At 52.7% G+C, this 22,650-nt stretch overlaps 1 protein-coding gene across 1 annotated transcript in view; it reads right to left on the bottom strand.

The window, feature by feature from the left end:
- The window catches only part of LOC139240160 (GON-4-like protein), a 72,650-nt gene that overhangs the window by 35,917 nt on the left and 14,083 nt on the right, over window positions 1-22,650 (bottom strand). The window contains exons 4-11 of the mRNA XM_070868559.1: window positions 22,002-22,076; window positions 20,950-21,000; window positions 19,140-19,190; window positions 18,349-18,444; window positions 10,179-10,298; window positions 5,461-5,661; window positions 2,746-2,935; window positions 1,587-1,679 (exon numbers count right to left, since the gene is read on the bottom strand). Coding sequence (XP_070724660.1) covers window positions 1,587-1,679; window positions 2,746-2,935; window positions 5,461-5,661; window positions 10,179-10,298; window positions 18,349-18,444; window positions 19,140-19,190; window positions 20,950-21,000; window positions 22,002-22,076 — 877 coding nt within the window. The remainder of the gene's footprint in view (window positions 1-1,586; window positions 1,680-2,745; window positions 2,936-5,460; window positions 5,662-10,178; window positions 10,299-18,348; window positions 18,445-19,139; window positions 19,191-20,949; window positions 21,001-22,001; window positions 22,077-22,650) is intronic.

The following is a 22,650-nucleotide window of genomic DNA, read 5'->3' as shown; positions in this document are numbered from 1 at the left end:
GATTCTTAGGTTTTTAAATCCAGGATGTTCATATCAGAAACGTGAAATTAATGGGGCCGTGGATTTATATCCACGGCCGCCCGACACGCTAGGGTACAGATCTATACAGACCCCAAGGGCTAAAGACTCAGATACCTTGGCCCTGGGGTTACAGCATCCAACTGCACTTCGAACTTTTTAACATTTCAGTTTCTACACTCTCGCCAGGCCCTTCCGGCTAAAGGGATCAAGGGGTATGGAGAGAAAGCAGGGAAGGGGTACTGAGGTGAAGGATCAGCCATGATCTGATTGAATGGCGGTGCACGCTCAAAGGGCCGAATGGCCTGCTCCTGCACCTATTTTCTATGTTTCTATGAGAGGGTGCAGAGGGGAGTTACACAGAATGGGACCAAAGATGGAGGGATTTCAGTCTCGTGGAGAGGCTGGAATCGTTCGTCTTAAAGCAGAGAAGGCTAAGGGCAGATTTAATAGAGGCGTGCAAAATTATGATAAGAGTAAACAAAGAGAGACTGTTCCTGGGGCAGGAGGGTCGGTAACCAGATTGACGATAATTAGCAAAAGAACACAGAAACATAGAAAATAGGTGCAGGAGCAGGCCATTCAGCCCTTCGAGCCTGCACCACCATTCAATATGATCATGGCTGATCATTCACCTCAGTACCCCTTTCCTGCTTTCTCTCCACACCCCTTGATCCCTTTAGCCGTAAGGGCCTCATCTAACTCCCTCTTGATGTGAACCAGATGTGGAGAACGTGTTTTTATGCAACAACGTGTGATGACAGAAGAACATAAGAAATAGGAGCAGGAGTCGGCCATTCGGCCCCTCGAGCCTGCTCCACCATTCAATAAGATCATGGCTGATCCGATCATGGACTCAGCTCCACTTCCCTGCCCGCTCCCTTATCGGTTAAGAAACTGTCTATCTCTGTCTTAAATTTATTCAATGTCCCAGCTTCCACAGCTCTCTGGGGCAGAGAATTCCACAGATTTACAACCTTCAGAGAGAAGAAATTCCTCCTCATCTCAGTTTTAAATGGGCGGCCCCTTATTCTAAGACCATGTCCCCTAGTTCTAGTCTCCCCCATCAGTGGAAACATCCTCTCTGCATCCACCTTGTCGAGCCCCCTCATAATCTGATACGTTTCGATAAGATCACCTCTCATTCTTCTGAATTCCAATGAGTAGAGGCCCAACCTCCTCAACCTTTCCTCATAAGTCAACCCCCTCATCTCCGGAATCAACCGAGTGAACCTTCTCTGAATTGGATAAATACTTGAAGGGGAGAAAGGTGCGGGGCTGTGGGGAAAGAGCAGGGGAGAGTGGGACTGATTGGATCGCTCTGTCACAGAGCCGACACAGGCCCGATGAGCCCATTGGCCTCCTCCTGTGCCGTATTGTTCTGTGATCGTCCCGGACAGCTATCACTCGGAGTAAAGAAGATCGCTCCTGGAACCCATCCCAGCTTTATCGCTTCGAACGTTATTTTCAGGGACTGCTTCACGCCCCCCCCGCCCCGTGAAAACAGCCCGCAGTCACGGGTCCGCCCTGGTCAGGTAAATACAGGCTCGGGTTCGGGTTCTACGTACTGGTGATCCGCACAGCTCGGTCGTTCCGGAAATCCTCCATGTCCGGCTCGTCGAGGTCCTCCAGGAAATTGTACTCGGGATCATCCTCATCATCTGGGCGGGGGCAGGAGTTGTGGAATTGGTGGGGGGGGGGAAGGAAAGGAATTAGAAATTTGTTGATACACATATTACATCCTCACGCTCCCCGCACCAACGTTTTCTTATTGTATACTCCGACTTTAGCATTCACAGGGCCTCGGTTTAACGTCGCATCCGAAGGACAGCACCTCCGTCAGTGCGGAGCTCCCTCAGTACCGCCCCTCCGACAGTGCGGCGCTCCCTCAGTACTGCCCCTCCCTCAGTACTGCCCCTCCGTCAGTGTGGTGCTCCCTCAGTACTGCCCCTCCGTCAGTGTGGTGCTCCCTCAGTACTGCCCCTCCCTCAGTACCGCCCCTCCGACAGTGCGGCGCTCCCTCAGTACTGCCCCTCCCACAGTGCGGCGCTCCCTCAGTACTGCCCCTCCGACAGTGCGGCGCTCCCTCAGTACTGCCCCTCCGACAGTGCGGCGCTCCCTCAGTACTGCCCCTCCGACAGTGCGGCACTCCCTCAGTACCGCCCCTCCGACAGTGCGGGGCTCCCTCAGTACTGCCCCTCCGACAGTGCGGCGCTCCCTCAGTACTGCCCCTCCGACAGTGCGGCGCTCCCTCAGCACTGCCCCTCCGACAGTGCGGCGCTCCCTCAGTACTGCCCCTCCGTTAGTGTGGTGCTCCCTCAGTACTGCCCCTCCGACAGTGCGGGGCTCCCTCAGTACTGCCACAGCGCAGTGTGGTGCTCCCTCAGTACTGCCCCTCCGACAGCGCAGTGCGGCGCTCCCTCAGTACTGCACCGGGGAGTGTCGGCCTGGCATACGTCTCTGGAGTGGGTTAAAAATTCCGCCTCGGCGGCGGGAGTGCGACTCGCTCCGACACCAGTGGGTGGGTGATCAGACGCACGGGCGAGTCACAACTGCAACACTGCCGCCTTTTGAGAAACACTGAGCGCTGTGGCGTCGTCACCCTAGAGGGGGGGGAAGTCTGACTTGAGGAAAGAGGGAAACCTTCCCAAGGGAGCAAGACGCAGGAAAATAAATCCCCCGCCCCATTCCCTTGTGCGCCGCGAGCTCCCGATCACATCGCCTCACCTTCGTATTCCAGGTCGTTCATCACGGCCTTCATCCAGCTCTGCCAGTACACGTCGTCCAGCGTGCCCTGGTCGTACATGTCCGCCGTGATGTCGGGCGCCTTCAGCTCCGCCTCCAACAGCCCCAGCGGCACGTTGTTGAGCGGCCATTTTGAGCGGGTGCGGTACGCGATCAAACGGTCATCGAGGGTCTGGCAACAGAGCAGGCAGGCTAGCCGTCAGTCCCACGCACGTCGCAGAGAGGGTGGTCTCGCTCCCTTTCTCTCTGCCTGCCCGCCCGCCCCTCCCCTGAAGACGCGGCGAGACGGGCACCCATCCCCCGAACCGCTGCCCGTTCTCCCGGAGCACGGACTTTGGTCCGCGCCCTCCAGCGGGAGAGGACGCAAGTTTGGCCGAGTTCCCACCCGTCCTCCACATCAGCCAGAAGAAAGGAATAGTGTCCCTCCGACAGTGCGGGGCTCCCTCAGCACCGCCCCTCCGACAGTGCGGCGCTCCCTCAGTACCGCCCCTCCGACAGTGCGGCGCTCCCTCAGTACTGCCCCTCCGACAGTGCGGCGCTCCCTCTGTACTGCCCCTCCGACAGTGCGGGGCTCCCTCAGTACCGCCCCTCCGACAGTGCGGCGCTCCCTCAGTACCGCCCCTCCGACAGTGCGGCGCTCCCTCAGTATCGCCCCTCCGACAGTGCGGCGCTCCCTCTGTACTGCCCCTCCGACAGTGCGGGGCTCCCTCAGTACTGCCCCTCCGACAGTGCGGCACTCCCTCAGTACCGCCCCTCCGACAGTGCGGCGCTCCCTCATTACTGCCCCTCCGACAGTGCGGCGCTCCCTCATTACTGCCCCTCCGACAGTGCGGCGCTCCCTCAGTACCGCCCCTCCGACAGTGCGGCGCTCCCTCAGTACCGCCCCTCCGACAGTGCGGCGCTCCCTCAGTACCGCCCCTCCGACAGTGCGGCGCTCCCTCAGTACCGCCCCTCCGACAGTGCGGCGCTCCCTCTGTACTGCCCCTCCGACAGTGCGGGGCTCCCTCAGTACTGCCCCTCCGACAGTGCAGCACTCCCTCAGTACCGCCCCTCCGACAGTGCGGGGCTCCCTCAGTACTGCCCCTCCGACAGTGCGGCGCTCCCTCAGTACTGCCCCTCCGACAGTGCGGGGCTCCCTCAGTACTGCCCCTCCGACAGTGCAGCACTCCCTCAGTACCGCCCCTCCGACAGTGCGGGGCTCCCTCATTACTGCCCCTCCGACAGTGCGGCGCTCCCTCATTACTGCCCCTCCGACAGTGCGTCGTTCCCTCAGTACCGCCCCTCCGACAGTGCGGCGCTCATTCAGATTTTTGTGCTCAAGTCTCTGCAGTGGAGCTTGAACCCACAACCTTCCAACTCAGGTGAGTGTGCTACCAACTGAGCCATCTCTAACCTCCTCCAGCCCCTACACCCCTCCCTATCTCTCTAACCTCCTCCAGCCCCTACACCCCTCCCTGTCTCTCTAACCTCCTCCAGCCCCTACATCCCTCCCTATCTCTGTAACCTCCTCCAGCCCCTACACCCCTCCCTATCTCTGTAACCTCCTCCAACCCCAACACCCCTCCCTATCTCTGTAACCTCCTCCAACCCCAACACCCCTCCCTATCTCTGGAACCTCCTCCAGCACCTACACCCCTCCCTATCTCTGTAACCCCCTCCAGCCCCAACACCCCTCCCTATCTCTCTAACCTCCTCCAGCCCCTACACCCCTCCCTATCTCTGTAACCTCCTCCAGCCCCTACACCCCTCCCTATCTCTGTAACCTCCTCCAACCCCAACACCCCTCCCTATCTCTGTAACCTCCTCCAGCACCTACACCCCTCCCTATCTCTGTAACCTCCTCCAACCCCAACACCCCTCCCTATCTCTGTAACCCCCTCCAGCCCCAACACCCCTCCCTATCTCTGTAACCCCCTCCAGCCCCAACACCCCTCCCTATCTCTCTAACCTCCTCCAGCCCCTACACCCCTCCCTATCTCTGTAACCTCCGCCAGCCCCAACACCCCTCCCTATCTCTGTAACCTCCTCCAGCCCCTACACCCCTCACTATTGCTAACCTCCTCCAGCCTCTACACCCCTCCCTATCTCTGTAACCCCCTCCAGCCCCAACACCCCTCCCTATCTCTAACCTCCTCCAGCCCCTAAACCCTTCCCTATCTCTGTAACCTCCTCCAGCCCCTGCATCCCTCCCTATCTCTGTAACCTCCTCCAGCCCCTACACCCCTCCCTATCTCTGTAACCTCCTCCAGCCCCTACACCCCTCCCTATCTCTGTAACCTCCTCCAGCCCCTAAACCCCTCCCTATCTCTGTAACCTCCTCTAGCCTCTACACCCCTCCCTATCTCTGTAACCTACTCCAACCCCCTGGGATCTCTGCGCTCCTCCAATTTCCATCGCTCCACCATCGGCGGCCATGCCTTCAGCTGCCTGGGCCCCTGAGCTCTGGAACTCCCTCCCTCAACCTCTCTGCCTCTCTCTGCTCCTTTAAGATGCCCCTTAAAACCTCCCTCTTTTACCCAGCTTTTGGTCACCTGCCCCTAATATCGCCTCACGCGGCTTGGGTCAAATTTTGTCCGATTAACGCTCCCGCAAAATGCCGCGGGACGTTTCGCGTGCTTATAGGCGCCGTGCGGATGCAAGTTGCTGCTTGTTGTTGAGTGATCCACCCAGTCTGCGAGCTGGGCGCAGTCTCCGTACCTGGTAGGAGTCCATGCAGACCTCGTTCGATGCCAGCTCCTCATCCACGGCGTGAAGCTTTTCCATGAAGCTGGTGTCCTTGGCCGTTTTGTTTTTGGTTTTGGGGGGCAGGGGCGGGGGCCCCATGGGAACCACTTCCACACTGAGGTGCCTCACGGGCGGGCAAGACCCCTTCACCTTCTCAGCCGCACTGGGGGGCTGCTGAAAATACAGGAGCGGCAGAGGGTAACACATCAAGCAACGGATCCAACCGCACCAAAAAATGGTTTTAAAGATCTATTTTTTCCAAAATTAATTTGCGCTCAACGGCGCAACCTGGTGGCCAGAACCTGCAACTACAGTGTTACATGTAACCGTTTACATACAGGATTACCATTCTGAATATTTACTTCTGCGGTCTCGATGTTAATTGTTGACATAAAAGCGTGACTCATCATCGTGACAACAGCAAGTGTCCGTCTAGACGTGATTTTTAACTCGCGCCAATCCATCTCCTGTGGCATTGCAGTCTTCATGTGAAGAGGAGTTAGAGGGCAGGAGGTTATTTTTATGTTTCTGTTCTAAATCCCTCTCTGCACTTATAATGGATAATTCCGATGTAAACGCGTCATGCTGTAATTGCGACCTCCGGCCAGTGGAGGTGCTGCAGCGTCACGACTGGCAGCTGCCATGACAAGTGCGGACTTGTGCATGAAACACACAAGGATAGTATGCAGGTACAGCAAGTGATCAGGAAGGCCAATGGTATCTTGGCCTTTATTGCAAAGGGGATGGAGTATAAAAGCAGGGAAGGCTTGCTACAGCTATACAGGGTATTGGTGAGGCCACACCTGGAATACTGCGTGCAGTTTTGGTTTCCATATTTACGAAAGGATATACTTGCTTTGGAGGCAGTTCAGAGAAGGTTCACTCGGTTGATTCCGGGGATGAGGGGGTTGACTTATGAGGAAAGGTTGAGTAGGTTGGGCCTCTACTCATTGGAATTCAGAAGAATGAGAGGTGATCTTATCGAAACGTGTAAGATTATGAGGGGGCTTGACAAGGTGGATGCAGAGAGGATGTTTCCACTGATGGGGGAGACGAGAACGCGGGGGCATGATCTTAGAATAAGGGGCCGCCCATTTAAAACTGAGATGAGGAGAAATTTCTTCTCTCAGAGGTTTGTAAATCTGTGGAATTCGCTGCCTCAGAGAGCTGTGGAAGCCGGGACATTGAATAAATTTGAGACCGAGATAGACAGTTTCTTAAACGATAAGGGAATGAGGGGGCGGGCAGGGAAGTGGAGCCGAGTCCATGATCGGATCAGCCATGATCGGATTAAATGGCGAAGCAGGCTTGAGGGGCCGCATGGCCGACTTCCTGCTCCTATTTCGTTTGTTCTTGTGTTTATAATGGAGAAAATTTGACAGCGCGTACAGAATAAAGATTTTTAATATATTATTAGAACGGTCCCAGGGATGAGGGACTTCAGTGACGGGGAGAGACTGGAGAAGCTGGGGTTGTTCTCCTTGGAGCAGAGAAGGTCAAGAGATTTGATCGAGGCGTTCAAAACCACGAAGGATTTAGATCGAGTAAATAAGGAGAAGCGGTTTCCATCGGCGGAAGAGCAGATAACCAGATTTAAAGTGATTTGCAAAAGAACGGCATAAAAACTTCTCTACACAACGAGTAGTTTGAATTTGCAACCCACTGCCTCAGAATGGTGGAGGCAGATTCAATAGCAGCCTTCAAAAATGTAATTGGATAACTACTTGAAGGAGAAAAAATTGCAGGAATGTGGGGAGAGAGCGGGGGGAGTGCGACTAACTGGGCTGCTCTTCGACAGAACCGGCGCAGACTCGATGGGCCGAATGGTCAGCTTCGGTGCTCTACTGTTCCAAGTTTGCAGATGACACTAAGCTGGGTGGCGGTGTGAGCTGTGAGGAGGACGCTAAGAGGCTGCAAGGTGACTTGAGACAGGTTAGGTGAGTGGGCAAATGCATGGCAGGTGCAGTGTAATGCGAATAAATGTGAGGTTATCCACTTTGGGGGCAAAAACATGAAGGCAGAATATTATCTGAATGGTGGCAGATTAGGAAAAGGGGAGGTGCAACGAGACCTGGGTGTCATGGTACATCAGTCATTGAAAGTGGGCATGCAGGTACAGCAGGCAGTGAAGGCGGCAAATGGTATGTTGGCCTTCATAGCGAGAGGATTTGAGTATTGGAGCAGGGAGGTCTTACTGCAGTTGTACAGGGCCTTGGTGAGGCCTCACCTGGAATATTGTGTTCAGTTTTGGTCCCCTAATCTGAGGAAGGACGTTCTTGCTATTGAGGGAGTTCAGCAAAGGTTTACCAGATTGATACGTGGGATGGCAGGACTGACATATGAGGGGAGACTGGATCATCTGGGCTTATATCCAGTGGAGTTTAGAAGAATGAGGGGATCTCATGGAAACATATAAAATTCTGACGGGACTGGACAGGTTAGAGGCAGGAAGAATGTTCCCGATGTTGGGGAAGTCCAGAACCAGGGGTCACAGTCTAAGGATAAGGGGTAAAGCCATTCAGGACCGAGATGAGGAGAAACTTCTTCACCCAGAGAATTGTGAACCTGTGGAATTCTCGACCACAGAAAGTTGTTGAGGCCAGTTCGTTAGATATATTCAAAAGGGAGTTAGATGTGGCCCTTACGGCTAAAGGGATCAAGGGGTATGGAGAGAAAGCAGGAATGGGTACTGAGGTGAATGATCAGCCATGGTCTTATTGAATGGTGGTGCAGGATCGAAGGGCCGAATGGCCTGCTCCTGCACCTAGTTTCTATGATATTGTAGAAATCTAACAATCTAAATCAGGGGTATGGTAAGCATGGTGGTGATGTTACTGGAGGAGTAATCCAGAGGCCTGGACCCATGATCCAGAAACAGGAGTTCAAATCCCACCACGGCAGCCGGGGAATTTAAATTCAGTTACATAAATAAATCGGGAAATAAAAAGCTAGTAACGGTGACCATGAAACTACCGGTTTTGGGTGGAAACCCATCTGGTTCAGTAATATCCTTTAGGGAAGGAAATCTGCCGCCCTTACCCGGTCTGGCCGATACGTGACTCCAGACTCACAGCAACGCGGTTGTCTCTTAACTGCCCCTACTGTTCAAGAAAGCGGCTTACCACCACCTTCTCGAGGGCAATTAGGGATAGAAACTGAAACATAGAAAATAGGTGCAGGAGCAGGCTATTCGGCCCTTCGAGCCTGCACCACCATTCAAAGTACCCCATTCCTGCTTTCTCTCCATACCCCTTGATCCCTTTAGCCGCAAGGGCCACATCTAACTCCCTTTTGAATATATCTAACGAACTGGCCTCAACAACTCTCTGTGGTAGAGAATTCCACAGGTTCACAATTCTCTGGGTGAAGAAGTTTCTCCTCATCTCGGTCCTAAATGGCTTACCCCTTATCCTTAGACTGTGACCCCTGGTTCTGGACTTCCCCAACATCGGGAACATTCTTCCTGCATCTAACCTGTCCAGTCCCGTCAGAATTTTATATGTTTCTATGAGATCCCCTCTCATTCTTCTAAACACCAGTGAATATAAATAAGCCTAGTCGATCCAGTCTCTCCTCATATGTCAGTCCTGGCGGCCTGGCCAGTGATGCCCACATCCCAAGAATTTTTTTTAAAAAAGGTAAAGACTAGGGGATATAGTCTTAGAATAAGGGGCTGCCCATTTAAAACTGAGATGAGGAGGAATTTCTTCTCTGAGGGTGGTGAATCTGTGGAATTCTCTGCCCCAGAGAGCTGTGGAGGCTGGGTCATTGAATATATTTAAGGTGGAGATAGACAGATTTTTGAGCGATAAGGGAGTGAAGGGTTATGGGGAGCGGGTGGGGAAGTGGAGCTGAGTCCATGATCAGATCAGCCATGATCGTATTAAACGGAGGAGCAGGCTCGAGGGGCCAAATGGCCGACTCCTGCTCCTAGTTCTTATGTTCTTAGAAACAATAGCCATTTCAAGAAATTACAGTAGAGACGTATAGAGAGGATATTTCTGGTAGCGAGGCCAGAACTACCCAAAGGTGGGCAGAGGAAACATTACAGGGACACCCTCAAAGCCTCCCTGATAAAAGTGCGGCATCCCCACTGACACCTGGGAGTCCCTGGCCAAAGACCAGTCTGCCCTAAGTGGAGGAACTGCATCCGGGAGGGCGCTGAGCACCTCGAGTCTCGTCGTCGAGAGCGTGCAGAAACCAAGCGCAGGCAGCGGAAGGAGCGTGCGGCAAACCAGTCCCACCCTCCCCTTCCCTCAACCACTATCTGTCCCACCTGTGACAGGGGACTGTGGTTCTCATATTGGACTGTTCAGCCATCCAAGGACTCATGTTGAGAGTGGAGGCAAGTCTTCCTCGATTCCGAGGGACTGCCTGTGGCGATGATGATGAGAGGCAATAAATGTCAGACAGTCACTACTAAACCCAATGGGGAATTCAGGGGAAACTTCTTCACAGAGAGGGACGAGAATGTGGAACTCGTTGCCACAGGGAGTGGTTGAGGCGGATAGCACAGATGCATTTAAGGGCGAGGCTGGATAAACACTCGAGGGAGAAAGGATATGGTGATGGGGGTGAGATGAAGAGGGGTGGAAGGAGGTTGGCGTGGGGCATAAACCCCGGCACGGAGCAGTCGGGCTGAACGTCCTGTTTCTGTGGCTGCACATTACTTTGTAAGTTAACCCACTCACCTCGACAGGTGGACTCTCCTCATCGGTCTCCAACGCCTCGGACACGTCCAGCCTGGACTTTGGCCTGCGCCCTCCTGCAGGCGATGACGTGGCGCTCTCTGCATCGCTCTCCAGGAGGCTCTGGGGCAAAGGGAGACAAGATTTTAGCGAGGCTGCGGATCAAAGGAACGGAGCACGGATTCGCTTCGTGTGTTCTTTGTTTAAGATTGCATAGCGACACATTGCTGATAAACCAACTAGTTCCCAATAGCAAACGGATTAGCAATCACACACTACACATTGGGCCCAGAAGAGGCGAGGGACCCAGGGGCAGCACGGGCCCAGCCCACACTGTGCGATATGTGGGCGCACTAGGGCCCGTGCAGCAGAGCTGGTCTCCAGTCGTCCTGGTTAACCCTTGCCACTGGACCAAGACCTCGCTTTGTCAAGCCCCGTGTGGTGGCTGGGTGTGCAACGGTCACCCCCACATTAAAACAATCCACCCACAGGCATCTTCCACCCTTCAGATGTAGTTCGGGATCTAGAATATTAGGTGCTTCATCGAAACACGTGAACTCATCCTTTTTTGGCGTGGAAGCAAGTCATCCTCGATACGAGGGACCGCCTACGAGAGAGACACATTACCAGTTCATCCACCAGGCTCACAACCGCCAGGCCCGTCGTGGATCTCCCGAACCCAACTGGCCGGGGTTTTATTGAGTCTTGTGAACATCATGTGACTGGCTCAGCCCCTCCCAACTCAACAGCTCTGTAAACCCGTGAGCATACGCACTGGTGCATACATTAACATAAGAACATAAGAATTAGGAACAGGAGTAGGCCATCTCGCCCCTCGAGCCTGCTCCGCCATTCAACAAGATCATGGCTGATCTGGCCGTGGACTCAGTTCCACTTACCCGCCCGCTCCCCGTAACCCTTAATTCCCTTATTGGTTAAAAATCTATCAATGGCCAGGAACGTGCAGGGAGCAGCCAGGAGCAGCTCCTGCCCGGCACTGCGATCCCAGCCAGTTCAGCCCCTCTTCCCTGTGCGTCCCCTCGCCGCTGGTTCTCTCCTGGGAAGGGGGAAAAGAGGCCACTCCTTGAATATTATGTTCAGTTTTTGTCATGTATTCAACTGTCACTGTAACCCATGCATAAACTGTCCCAAGTTGTACACCGTGAGAACACTGACCACTAGGTGGTGAACTTGCGGGAGACACTCCTAACCTGGACTTTCAGGTATAAAAGGGGAAGCTCCACCCACCTTCATCACTTCAGTGCTGGCTAATAAAGATAACTGGTCACAGAGTGACCTTCTCTCAAGTATGGGCCTCGTGTGCATTTATATTGTATAGTAAGGACATATTATTGGCGACGAGAAACTGGGATTTAAACCACGCGAGCATGGCCACTAGCAGCACAGAAGAGAGGTACTGTGTTGGTGATGATTGGGACGATTTTATTGAGAGACTACAGCAAAGTTTCGTCACTAAGGAATGGCTGGGACAGGATTCGGCCGACAAACGCAGGGCTCATCTCCTGACGGTTTGTGGATCCAGGACGTACTCCCTGATGAAGGACCTTCTAGCGCCAGAGAAGGGCGGACAAGACGTTCGAAGAGCTCAGTAAGTTGATCGGGGAACACCTTAAACCGGTGAGCAGCATGCACATGGCGAGACACCGGTTTTAGACACACCGGTGGCGAGAAGGGCAAAGCGTTCCAGACTTCGTGGCAAACCTCTGGCAACTGGCGAGCCTATGTAAGTTCACAGATGCATGCAGAGCGGAGATGCTGCGAGACTTTATTATTGAGGGCATCGGGCACGCTGGGGTTTTCAGGAAACTGATTGAGACCAAAGGCTTGACCCTGGAAACGGCGGCTTTGATGGCCCAGACATTTATCTCAGGGGAGGAAGAGACCAGAATGATGTTTGACAAAAATCTTGGTTTAAATGCAGCAAATGGACAGGGAGTCAACATTGTTAACGCGGCACACAGTTCTCCAGACAGACGGGCAATTGGACATGCACCAGCATGTAGTCGAACCCAAAGGGGGAATTCAACAGAGACAATGGCTAGCTGAACGGCGATTCATGCCATCGCAATGGACAATCCGGCCAGTAATAGGGCCATCAACACCTGTCAATGGTGCGCTTAAGGACAGTTACAGAGACAGTCAGAGACAATCGACTGGTAATGGACCTTTTGTTTCCAACAACGGCTCATATTGGAGGTGTGGAGGCAAACACATAGCCAGAGCTTGCAGGTATCAGCAATATACCTGCAGAAACTGCAACATCAGCGGTCACTTGGCGCGTATGTGCAGGAAGCCTACAGCCAGGTTGATGTACGAGGAGGACGGGCCCGATGTAAGCCCTTCGAGGCCAAATGGACACTGGGGGAAATCGCTGGAAGCTGAAGTTCAGCGAGTTCATGTGGAGCACGTATACAGTTCATACACCAGGACACCACCGATAATGATGAAAGTGCTCCTCAATGGCATCCCAGTATCAATGGAGTTAGACACGGGGGCCAGCCAGTCCCTGATGAGTATCAAACAGTTCAACAAGTTGTGGGCGTCCAAGGCCAGGAGGCCAAAATTATTGCCATTTGACGCACAGCTATGGACATGTACAAAGAAGATCATTCCGGTGCTAGGCAGCGCCACGGTAGTCGTGACCCACAAAGATTCGGAGAACAGGTTGCCACTCTGGATTGTCCCGGGGGACGGTCCCGCACTACTGGGGAGGAGTTGGCTTGCTGTCATGAACTGGAAATGGGGCGATGTCAATGCAATTTCTTCTGTGGAGCGAATATCATGCTCACAGGTCCTGGACAAATTTGACTCTATTTCAACCCGGTACTGGCACTTTCATGGGGACCAAGGTAGTGATTCACATAAACCCGGACGCCAGGCCAGTACACCACTAGGCCAGAGCGGTGTCGTATGTGATGCGGGAAAAGATAGAAGGCGAATTGGACCGCCTGCTGAGGGAAGACATCATCTCGCCAGTCGAATTCAGTGACTGGGCGAGCCCGATTGTGCCGGTGCTCAAGGCGGATGGGTCGGTCAGGATATGTGGTGATTACAAGGCCACCATCAATCGGGTGTCACTCCACGACCAGTACCCGCTACTGAGAGCGGAGGACCTCTTTGCGACGCTATGCATTGGCAAACTTTTTTCAAAATTGGACCTGACGTCAGCTTACATGACCCAGGAACTGGCGAGTAAGTCGCAGAAGCTGACCACCATCACGACACACAAGGGGTTGTTTGAGTACAACAGATGTCCGTTCGGGATTCGCTCGGCCGCCGCGATCTTCCAACGAAATATGGAAAGCCTCCTCAAGTCGATTCCAAGGACAGTGGTTTTTCAAGACGACATCCTCATCACGGGTTACGATACTGAAGAACACCTCCACAACCTGGAGGAGGTGCTACGCAGACTGGACCGGGTAGGTCCGCGACTGAAAAAGGCGAAGTGCGTCTTCCTAGCTCCAGAGGTAGAATTCCTGGGGAGGGTAGCAGCAGACGGGATCAGCCCTACTGCGTCCAAAACAGAAGCGATCCAGAGAGCACCCAGACCCCGTAACACGATGGAGCTGCATTCGTTCCTGAAGCTCCTGAACTATTTTGGTAACTTTCTTCCCCAATTGAGCACGCTGCTAGAGCCGCTACACGTGCTCCTACGCAAAGGTCGCGAATGGGTCTGGGGGGACAGCCAAAAAAGGGCTTTTGATGGAGCACGAAATTTGTTATGCTCCAACAATCTATTAACGCTATATGACCCATGTAAGAAACTTGTACTAACGTGCGATGCGTCGTCCTATGGGGTCGGGTATGTGTTGCAGCATGTCAATGCCAAGGGTCAGTTACAGCCGGTAGCTTATGCCTCCAGAAGTCTGTCCCAAGCAGAACAGGGCTAGGGATGGTACAAAAGGAAGCATTTGCATGTGTATATGCAGTAAAAAAAATGCACCAGTACCTGTTTGGCAGGAAATTTGAGCTGGAGACAGATCACAAACCCCTAACGTCCCTTTTGGCTGACAACAAGGCCATAAATGCAAATGCGTCGGCCCGCATACAGAGGTGGGCACTCACGTTAGCCGCCTATGACTATACAATTCGGCACAGACCGGGCACTGAAAACTGCGCCGATGCACTCAGCAGGCTCCCACTAGCCACCACCGAGGGGGCAACCAAGCATGCTGCTGAGATGGTCATGGCTGTTGAAGCTTTCGAAAGCGAAGGCTCACCCATGACAGCCAGTCAGATTAAAGTCTGGATAATTAGAGACCCGCTACTGTCTTTAGTCAAGAAATGTGTCCTGAATGGGGACTGGGCAGCCACGTACGGGGCATGCCCTGAGGAATTCAAACCATTTCACAGGCACAAGGATGAACTCTCAATTCAGGCCGATTGCCTACTGTGGGGAAACCGAGTAGTCATGCCCCAGAGGGGCAGAGAGGTGTTCATCAGAGAACTCCACAATGAGCACCCGGGCATTGTCATGATGAAGGCAATTGCCAGGTCACACGTTTGGTGGCCAGGGATAGATGCAGACCTGGAACTTTGTGTTCGCAGGTGCAACACATGTGCCCAGCTGGGCAATGTGCCCAGGGAAGCCCCCCTTAGCCCCTGGTCCTGGCCCGCCAAGCCATGGTCACGCATCCATGTGGACTACGCAGGTCCTTTCATGAGAAAAATATTTTTGGTTGTAGCAGACGCCTACTCCAAATGGATAGAGTGTGACATTCTTAATTCAAGCACATCCTCTGCCACGGTAGAAAGTCTACGGGCAATGTTTGCCGCCCACGGTCTACCAGACATCTTGGTCAGCGACAATGGCCCGTGCTTTACAAGCAATGAATTCCAGGACTTCATGGCAGGCAATGGTATCAACAATGTCAGAACGGCACCGTTCAAGCCGGCCTCAAACGAGCAGTGCAGATAATCAAACAGGGGATGCTCAGAATCCAAAGGGGTTCCCTACAAAGCCGCATATCACGCCTCCTGTTGGCCAATAGATCCCGACCACATTCGCTCACAGGGGTTCCACCCGCAGAGCTGCTAATGAAAAGGACGCTCAAAAACAGGTTATCCCTTATACACCCCACCATGAAAGAAATTGTTGAGAGCAGGCGCCAGTCACAATGTGACTACCATGACGGGAATGTGAGGGCGCGATGTATTGATGTCAATGACCCTGTCTTTGTCCTCAGCTACGCTGCAGGGCCTAAATGGCTCGCAGGCAATGTGATTGCCAAAGAGGGGAATAGGATTCTGGTAGTTAAACTTACCAATGGACAAATTTGCTGCAAACACGTGGATCAAACAAAAAGGAGGTTCAGCAACCCCACAGAAGAAGCAGAGGAAGAACACGATGTAGAGTTCACTCCTCCACAGGTGACCGAACACCGGAACCAAAGGGAGGAGAGCCCAGTCACTGTGGGCAGTCCGGACAGGCCTGAGGCACCGCAAACAGCAGACACTCAGGCCAGCGCCCAACAACCGGAGCCCCAACTCAGGCGCTCTACAAGGGAGCGTAAACCACCAGAGACTCAACCTGTGATCCCAATAAGATTTTGGGGGGGGGAGGTGATGTTATGTATTCAACTATCATTGTAACCCATGTATAAGCTGACCTAAGTTGTACACCGTGAGAACAATGACCACTAGGTGGTGAACTTGCGGGAGACACTCCTAACCTGGACTTTCAGGTATAAAAGGGGAAGCTCCACCCACCTTCATCACTTCAGTGCTGGCTAATAAAGGTTACTGGTCACAGAGTGACCTTCTCTTAAATATGGGCCTCGTGTGCATTTATACTGTATAGTAAGGACATATTAGTTTTGGTCTCTTAATCTGAGGAAGGACATTCTTGCTATTGAGGGAGTGCAGCGAAGGTTCACCAGACTGATTCCCAGGATGGCAGGACTGACATATGAAGAAAGACTGGATCAACTAGGCTTATATTCACTGGAATTTAGAAGAATGAGAGAGGATCTCATAGAAACATAAAATTCTGATGGGATTGGACAGGTTAGATGCAGGAAGAATGTTCCCGATGTTGGGGAAGTCCAGAACCAGGGGTCACAGTCTAAGGATAAGGGGTAAGCCATTTAGGACCGAGATGAGGAGAAACTTCTTCAATCAGAGAATTGTGAACCTGTGGAATTCTCTACCACAGAAAGTTGTTGAGGCCAGTTCGTTAGATATATTCAAAAGGAAGTTAGATGTGGCCCTTACGGCTAAAGGGATCAAGGGGTATGGAAAGAAAGCAGGAATGGGGTACTGGAGTTGCATGATCAGCCATGATCATATTGAATGGTGGTGTAGGTTCGAAGGGCCGAATGGCCTGCTCCCGCAACTATTTTCTATGTTTCTATGTAAACTCCTCAATTACACTCGGGGTACAACAAAACAGCAACTCCCCTGCTCACTAAACTTTCCACTGAATAAAACCACAAACACAAAGAAAAAGACAGCGGATGTTGGAAATCTGATGGAGGGTGAACATTAACCTGTTTCCATCTCTTTCAGACACTGGTGGGGGGGGGTGGCGGTGCGATCATCAGTACGCAAACGCGCCCTGCACGTGTCACAAGCACGTATCTGTTGTGGCTCAGTGGTTAGCACACTCGTCTCGGAGTCAGAAGGTTGTGGGTTCAAGTCCTACTCCAGGGACTTGAGCACAAAGATCTACGCTGACACTCCAATGCAGTGCCGAGCCGCACTGTCGGAGGGGCGGTGCCGAGGGAGCACCGCACTGTCGGAGGGGCGGTGCCGAGGGAGCACCGCACTGTCGGAGGGGCCGTCCATGCAGCAGAGCAGGTCTCCAGTCGTCTTGGTTAACCCTTGCCCCTGGACCAAGACCTCGCTCTGTCAAGCCCGTGTGGTGGCTGGTGTGCAACGGTCACCCCACGTTAAAAAAATCCACTCACAGGCACCTTCCACCCTTCAGGATGTAGTTCGGGATCCGGAATATTAGGTCCTTCATTGAAACACCTGTGAACTCATTGAATTCATCCTTTTTTGGCGTGGAAGCAAGTCATCCTCGATTCGAGGGACCACCTGAGAGAAAAGACTTTTGGATGAGACATTAAACCGAGTCCCTGTCTGCCCTTTCAAGTGGGCGTAAAAAATCCCATGGCCCTATTTCAAAGATGAGCAGGGGGTTCTTCCCCGGTGTCCTGGGGCCAATATTTACCGCTCAATCAACATCCCTAAAACAGACGATCTGGGTCATTATCACATTGCTGTGTGTGGGAGCTTGCTGTGCGCAAATTGGCTGCCGCGTTTCCCACATTACAACAGTGACCGCACTCCAAAAGTACTTCATTGGCCGTAAAGCGCTTTGGGACGTCCGGTGGTCGTGAGAGGCGCTATAGAAATGCAAGTCTTTCACCACCCCAAATCGATGGGCTCAGAAGAGGCCACCGAACCCATAAACATAGAAAATAGGTGCAGGAGTAGGCCATTGGGCCCTTCGAGCCTGCACCGCCATTCAGTATGATCATGGCTGATCATTCACCTCAGTACCCCATTCCAGCTTTCTCTCCATACCCCTTAATCCCTTTGGCCGTAAGGGCCACATCTAACTCCCTTTTGAATATATCTAACGAACTGGCCTCAACAACGTTCTGTGGTAGGGAATTCCACAGGTTCACAATTCTCTGAGTGAAGAAGTTTCCCCTCATCTCGGTCCTAAATGGCTTACCCCTTATCCTTAGACTGTGACCCCTGGTTCTGGACTTCCCCAACATCGGGAACATTCTTCCTGCATCTAACCTGTCCAATCCCGTCAGAATTTCAAACGTTTCGATGCGATCCCCTCTCATTCTTCTGAACTCCAGTGAATACAAGCCCAGTTGATCCAGTCTTTCTTGATATGTCAGTCCCGCCATGATGATGATACAAGCGCTCACCTGCTCCAAGGTAATGAGCTCGATTCCATAGTAAAACAGATGCCACGTTTGCGGCAGTGGTTACTAACACTGCGCAGCGAACACTGAACCCAAAGGAGGGGAGAGGGATTCAAATTAGATCTGGTGGAACCACACTCAGCACATCGGACACACCCTCGCCGTGAAGCAGCAATACCAGGAGTTAAGAGGGAAAAAAAAAACACGCGCCATTCACGCTTTCCTCTTTTACGCTCGTCGCAAGGTGTAACAGGAGCGGTTACCTCTTCCGCGGTCTCATCTTCCTCCTCCTCCTCGGGCCTGTACTCTTCGTCCGATGAGTCCTCCTCTTCGAGCGGGATGTCAATGAATTGGGGAGCCTGCAACACACGTACGACAGTGAGCCCCCCCCCGCTGTAACCCCTCGCTCAGGGACTGAACCTGGTTCCCCCCACCCCCCCCCCCCGCCCCTCACTCATTCACCCAGCCTCGATCCCGAGCCCCTCACCCCCCCGGTGACTGAAACTCACCGAATCAGAGACATTCGCCACACGGGAGGCGGCAATTTCCGCTCTCGCCGTGTCCTGCTCCGGCCGACAAAGAGCCACCCGCTCTCGGCCCGTAGCCCTGTGGGTTACGGCACTTCCAAGTCCTTTTTAAAATGTGGCGAGGGGTTTCTGCCTCTACCACCCTTTCAGGCAGTGAGTTCCACCCCAGACCCCCACCACCCTCTGGGTGAAGACATTTCCCCTCAAATCCCCTCTAAACCTACCAATTATTTTCAATCCCCGCCCCCTGGTTATTGACCGCTCTGCTAAGGGGAATAGGTCCGTCCTATCCACTCTATCTCGTCCCCTCAGAATCTAATGCACCTCAATTGAATCCCCTCTCTGTTCCGAAGAAGCCGAGTCAATCTTTCCCCAATCCCTATCGCTCTCAGGAGCTGGAGGAGTCCCGTCGTGTCACTACCTCTCCAGCCTGTGACTCTCTCCGCTGTTTAACGTATCCGACACCCAGAGAGCACGTGCTTAAGGGGTCTCCCTCGAAGCGAGTTACAATGCTGCGTCTCACAAACCTTGCATTCTTTGCTCTTCTTAATCGGCGATATATTCCACGTCGGAGGGACCTGCGGAAGGGGGAAAGGCAAAGCAATGACTGCCTGGCACATCGGAGTGCCATGATATATTTATATTCTATGTGCTCTTTTTCACCCACCCCCTCTCTCCTTAAGGCACCAGCTCTCACTGTGTCCTGCTACAAAGGTGCTGGCCACTCCCGGCCTCCCCTCTCCTCCATCGCCACCACCTCCCTCCCTCACCCTCCCTCCTCCACCCCCACTCCCACTCCCACCCTCCCTCCTCCACCCCCACTCCCTCCCTCCCTCCCTCAACCCCCACTCCCTCCCCTACACCCATTCTCCTTACCCTCCCCATCCCCTCTCTCTCCCTCCTCTACACCCTCCCTCCCCTCTATTCCCTCCGCACCGTGCTCCATGTGTGGTCTAACCCAGGTATATGGAGACCAGAACTGTACACGGTGCTCCAAGTGTGGTCTAACCCAGGTATATGGAGACCAGAACTGTACACAGTGCTCCGTGTGGTCTAACCCAGGTATATGGAGATCAGAACTGTGCATGGTGCTCCATGTGTGGTCTAACCCAGGTATATGGAGACCAAAACTGTGCACTGTGCTCCAAGTGTGGTCTAACCAAGGTATAAGAACATAAGAAGATAAGAATTAGGAACAGGAGTAGGCCATCTAGCCCCTCGAGCCTGCTCCGCCATTCAATAAGATCATGGCTGATCTGGCCGTGGACTCAGTTCCACTTACCCGCCCTCTCCCCATAACCCTTAATTCCCTTATTGGTTAAAAATCTATCTATCTGTGATTTGAATACATTCAATGAGCTAGCCTCAACTGCTTCCTTGGGCAGAGAATTCCACAGATTCACAACCCTCTGGGAGAAGAAATTCCTTCTCAACTCGGTTTTAAATTGGCTCCCCCGTATTTTGAGGCTGTGCCCCCTAGTTCTAGTCTCCCCTACCAATGGAAACAACCTCTCTGCCTCTATCTTGTCTATCCCTTTCATGATTTTAAATGTTTCTATAAGATCACCCCTCATCCTTCCGAACTCCAAGGAGTAAAGACCCAGTCTACTCAATCTATCATCATAAGGTAACCCCCTCATCTCCGGAATCAGCCTAGTGAATCGTCTCTGTACCCCCTCCAAAGCCAGTATATCCTTCCTTAAGTAAGGATACGGAGACCAGAGCTGTGCACGGTGCTCCAAGTGTGGTCTAACCCAGGTATACGGAGACCAGAACTGTGCACGGTGCTCCAAGTGTGGTCTAACCCAGGTATATGGAGACCAGAACTGTGCACGGTGCTCCAAGCGTGGTCTAACTGAGGTATATGGAGACCAGAACTGTGCACGGTGCTCCAAGTGTGGTCTAACCCAGGTATACGGAGACCAGACTGTGCACTGTGCTCCAAGTGTGGTCTAACCCAGGTATACGGAGACCAGACTGTGAACGGTGCTCCAAGTGTGGTCTAACTCAGGTATATGGAGACCAGAACTGTGCATGATGCTCCAAGTGTGGTCTAACCAAGTTTAACATAACTTCTCTGCCTTTCAATTCGATCCCTCTAGAAATAAACCCCAGTGCTGGGTTTACCTCATTAACCTGCGTCACTACTTTAAGTTATTTGTGTATCTATACCCCCGGATCCCACTGCCCCTCTCCCCCATTCCGACTCTGATTATCCAAGGAGTACATGCCCTCCTTATCCCTCCTACCAAAACGGACCAGCTCACACTTATCTCCATTGAAGGATTGGTGAGAGAAAGGGAAACACGAAGCTGGTAGTATGAACGAATAACTCACCACGCCTTTCTCAACAACCTCCTTCAGTTTCGAGCGAGTCATCTTGGGTTCCTGAAACAAAAACGCAGTTTGAAAGCGCACAGGCACGATTTATGATCCCGGCCCCGCTTACAAATCACATCAACACCCCTGACCGTATCTCTCCTGATGTTAAGAACATAAGAAATAGGAGCAGGAGTCGGCCATTCAGCCCCTCGAGCCTGCTCCGCCATTCAATAAGATCATGGCTGATCTGATCCTGGACTCAACTCCACTTCCCCGCCCGCTCCCCATAACCCTCCTCTCCCCTATCGCTCAAAAATCTGTCTATCTCCACCTTAAATATATTCAATGACCCAGCCTCCACAGCTCTCTGGGGCAGAGAATTCCACAGATTTACAACCCTCAACGAAATTATTCCTCCTCATGTCCGTTTTAAATGGGCGACCCCTTATTCTGAGACTATGCCCCCTAGTTCTAGATTCCCCCGCGGGGGGAAACATCCTCTCGGCATCTACCTTGTCGAACCCCCCTCAGAATCTTATACGTTTCAATAAGATCACCTCTCATTCTTCTAGACTCCAGTGAGCACAGGCCCGACCTGCTCAACCTTTCCTCATAAGACAACCCCTTCATCGCAGGAATCAACCGAGTGAACCTTCTCTGAACTGCCTCCAATGCAAGTAATATCCTTCCTTAAATAAGGAGACCAAATCTATACGCAGTACTCCAGGTGTGGCCTCACCAATACTCTGTACAGTTGCAGCAGGACTTCCCTGCTTTTATACTCGATCCCCCTTTGCAATAAAGGCCAACATTCCATTGGCCTTCCTGATCACTTGCTGTACCTGTGTGCTAACTTTGTGTGTTTCGTGCACCTGCATTAACACAGATCCATCACTCTGTTTCGCTCCGTGAGCCGGTCAGCCGTCTCCGTTTAAACAGTGAGGTTAATAAAGTCTTCCCGAGAGAGCAGCCGCCTCTGGTCCTTGCAGTTAGAGGCTGTGCGGCCTGTACGGGGAGGGGGGGGCAGGGGGGGAACACACACCCAATAAACGCGCAGAGACACTTACAAACACGTGTTGCTGCTCGGTGTCATAAATTGCTGCTTTCATCATCGCCACCACATGCTCGTTTGTGATCACCTCCTGCAAGAGACAGAAGAACAGAAGAAATAGGAGCAGGAGTCGGCCATTCGGCCCCTCGAGCCTGCTCCGCCATTCAATCCGATCATGGCTGATCCGATCATGGACTCAGCTCCACTTCCCTGCCCGTCCCCTTATCCCCCTTATCTTTTAAGAAACTGTCTATTTCTGTCTTAAATTTATTCAATGTCCCAGCTTCCACAGCTCTCTGAGGCAGCGAATTCCACAGATTTACAACCCTCTGAGAAGAAATTCCTCCTCACCTCAGTTTTAAATGGGCAGCCCCTTATTCTAAGATTATGCCCCCTAGTTCTAGTCTCCCCCATCAGTGGAAACATCCTCTCTGCATCCACCTTGTCAAGCCCCCTCATAATCTTATACGTTTCAATAAGATCACCTCTCATTCTTCTGAATTCCAATGAGTAGAGGCCCAACCTCCTCAACCTTTCCTCATAAGTCAACCCCCTCATCCCCGGAATCAACCGAGTGAACCTTCTCTGAGCTGCCTCCAAAGCAAGTATATCCTTTCGTAAATATGGAAACCAAAACTGCGCGCAGTACTCCAGGTGTGGCCTCA

Source organism: Pristiophorus japonicus, chromosome 30 (genome assembly GCF_044704955.1).
Source record: "Pristiophorus japonicus isolate sPriJap1 chromosome 30, sPriJap1.hap1, whole genome shotgun sequence".
Lineage (NCBI taxonomy): Eukaryota > Metazoa > Chordata > Chondrichthyes > Pristiophoridae > Pristiophorus > Pristiophorus japonicus.
The sequence above is the reverse complement of the archived record's forward strand: the minus strand, read 5'-3'. Positions and strand labels throughout refer to the sequence as shown.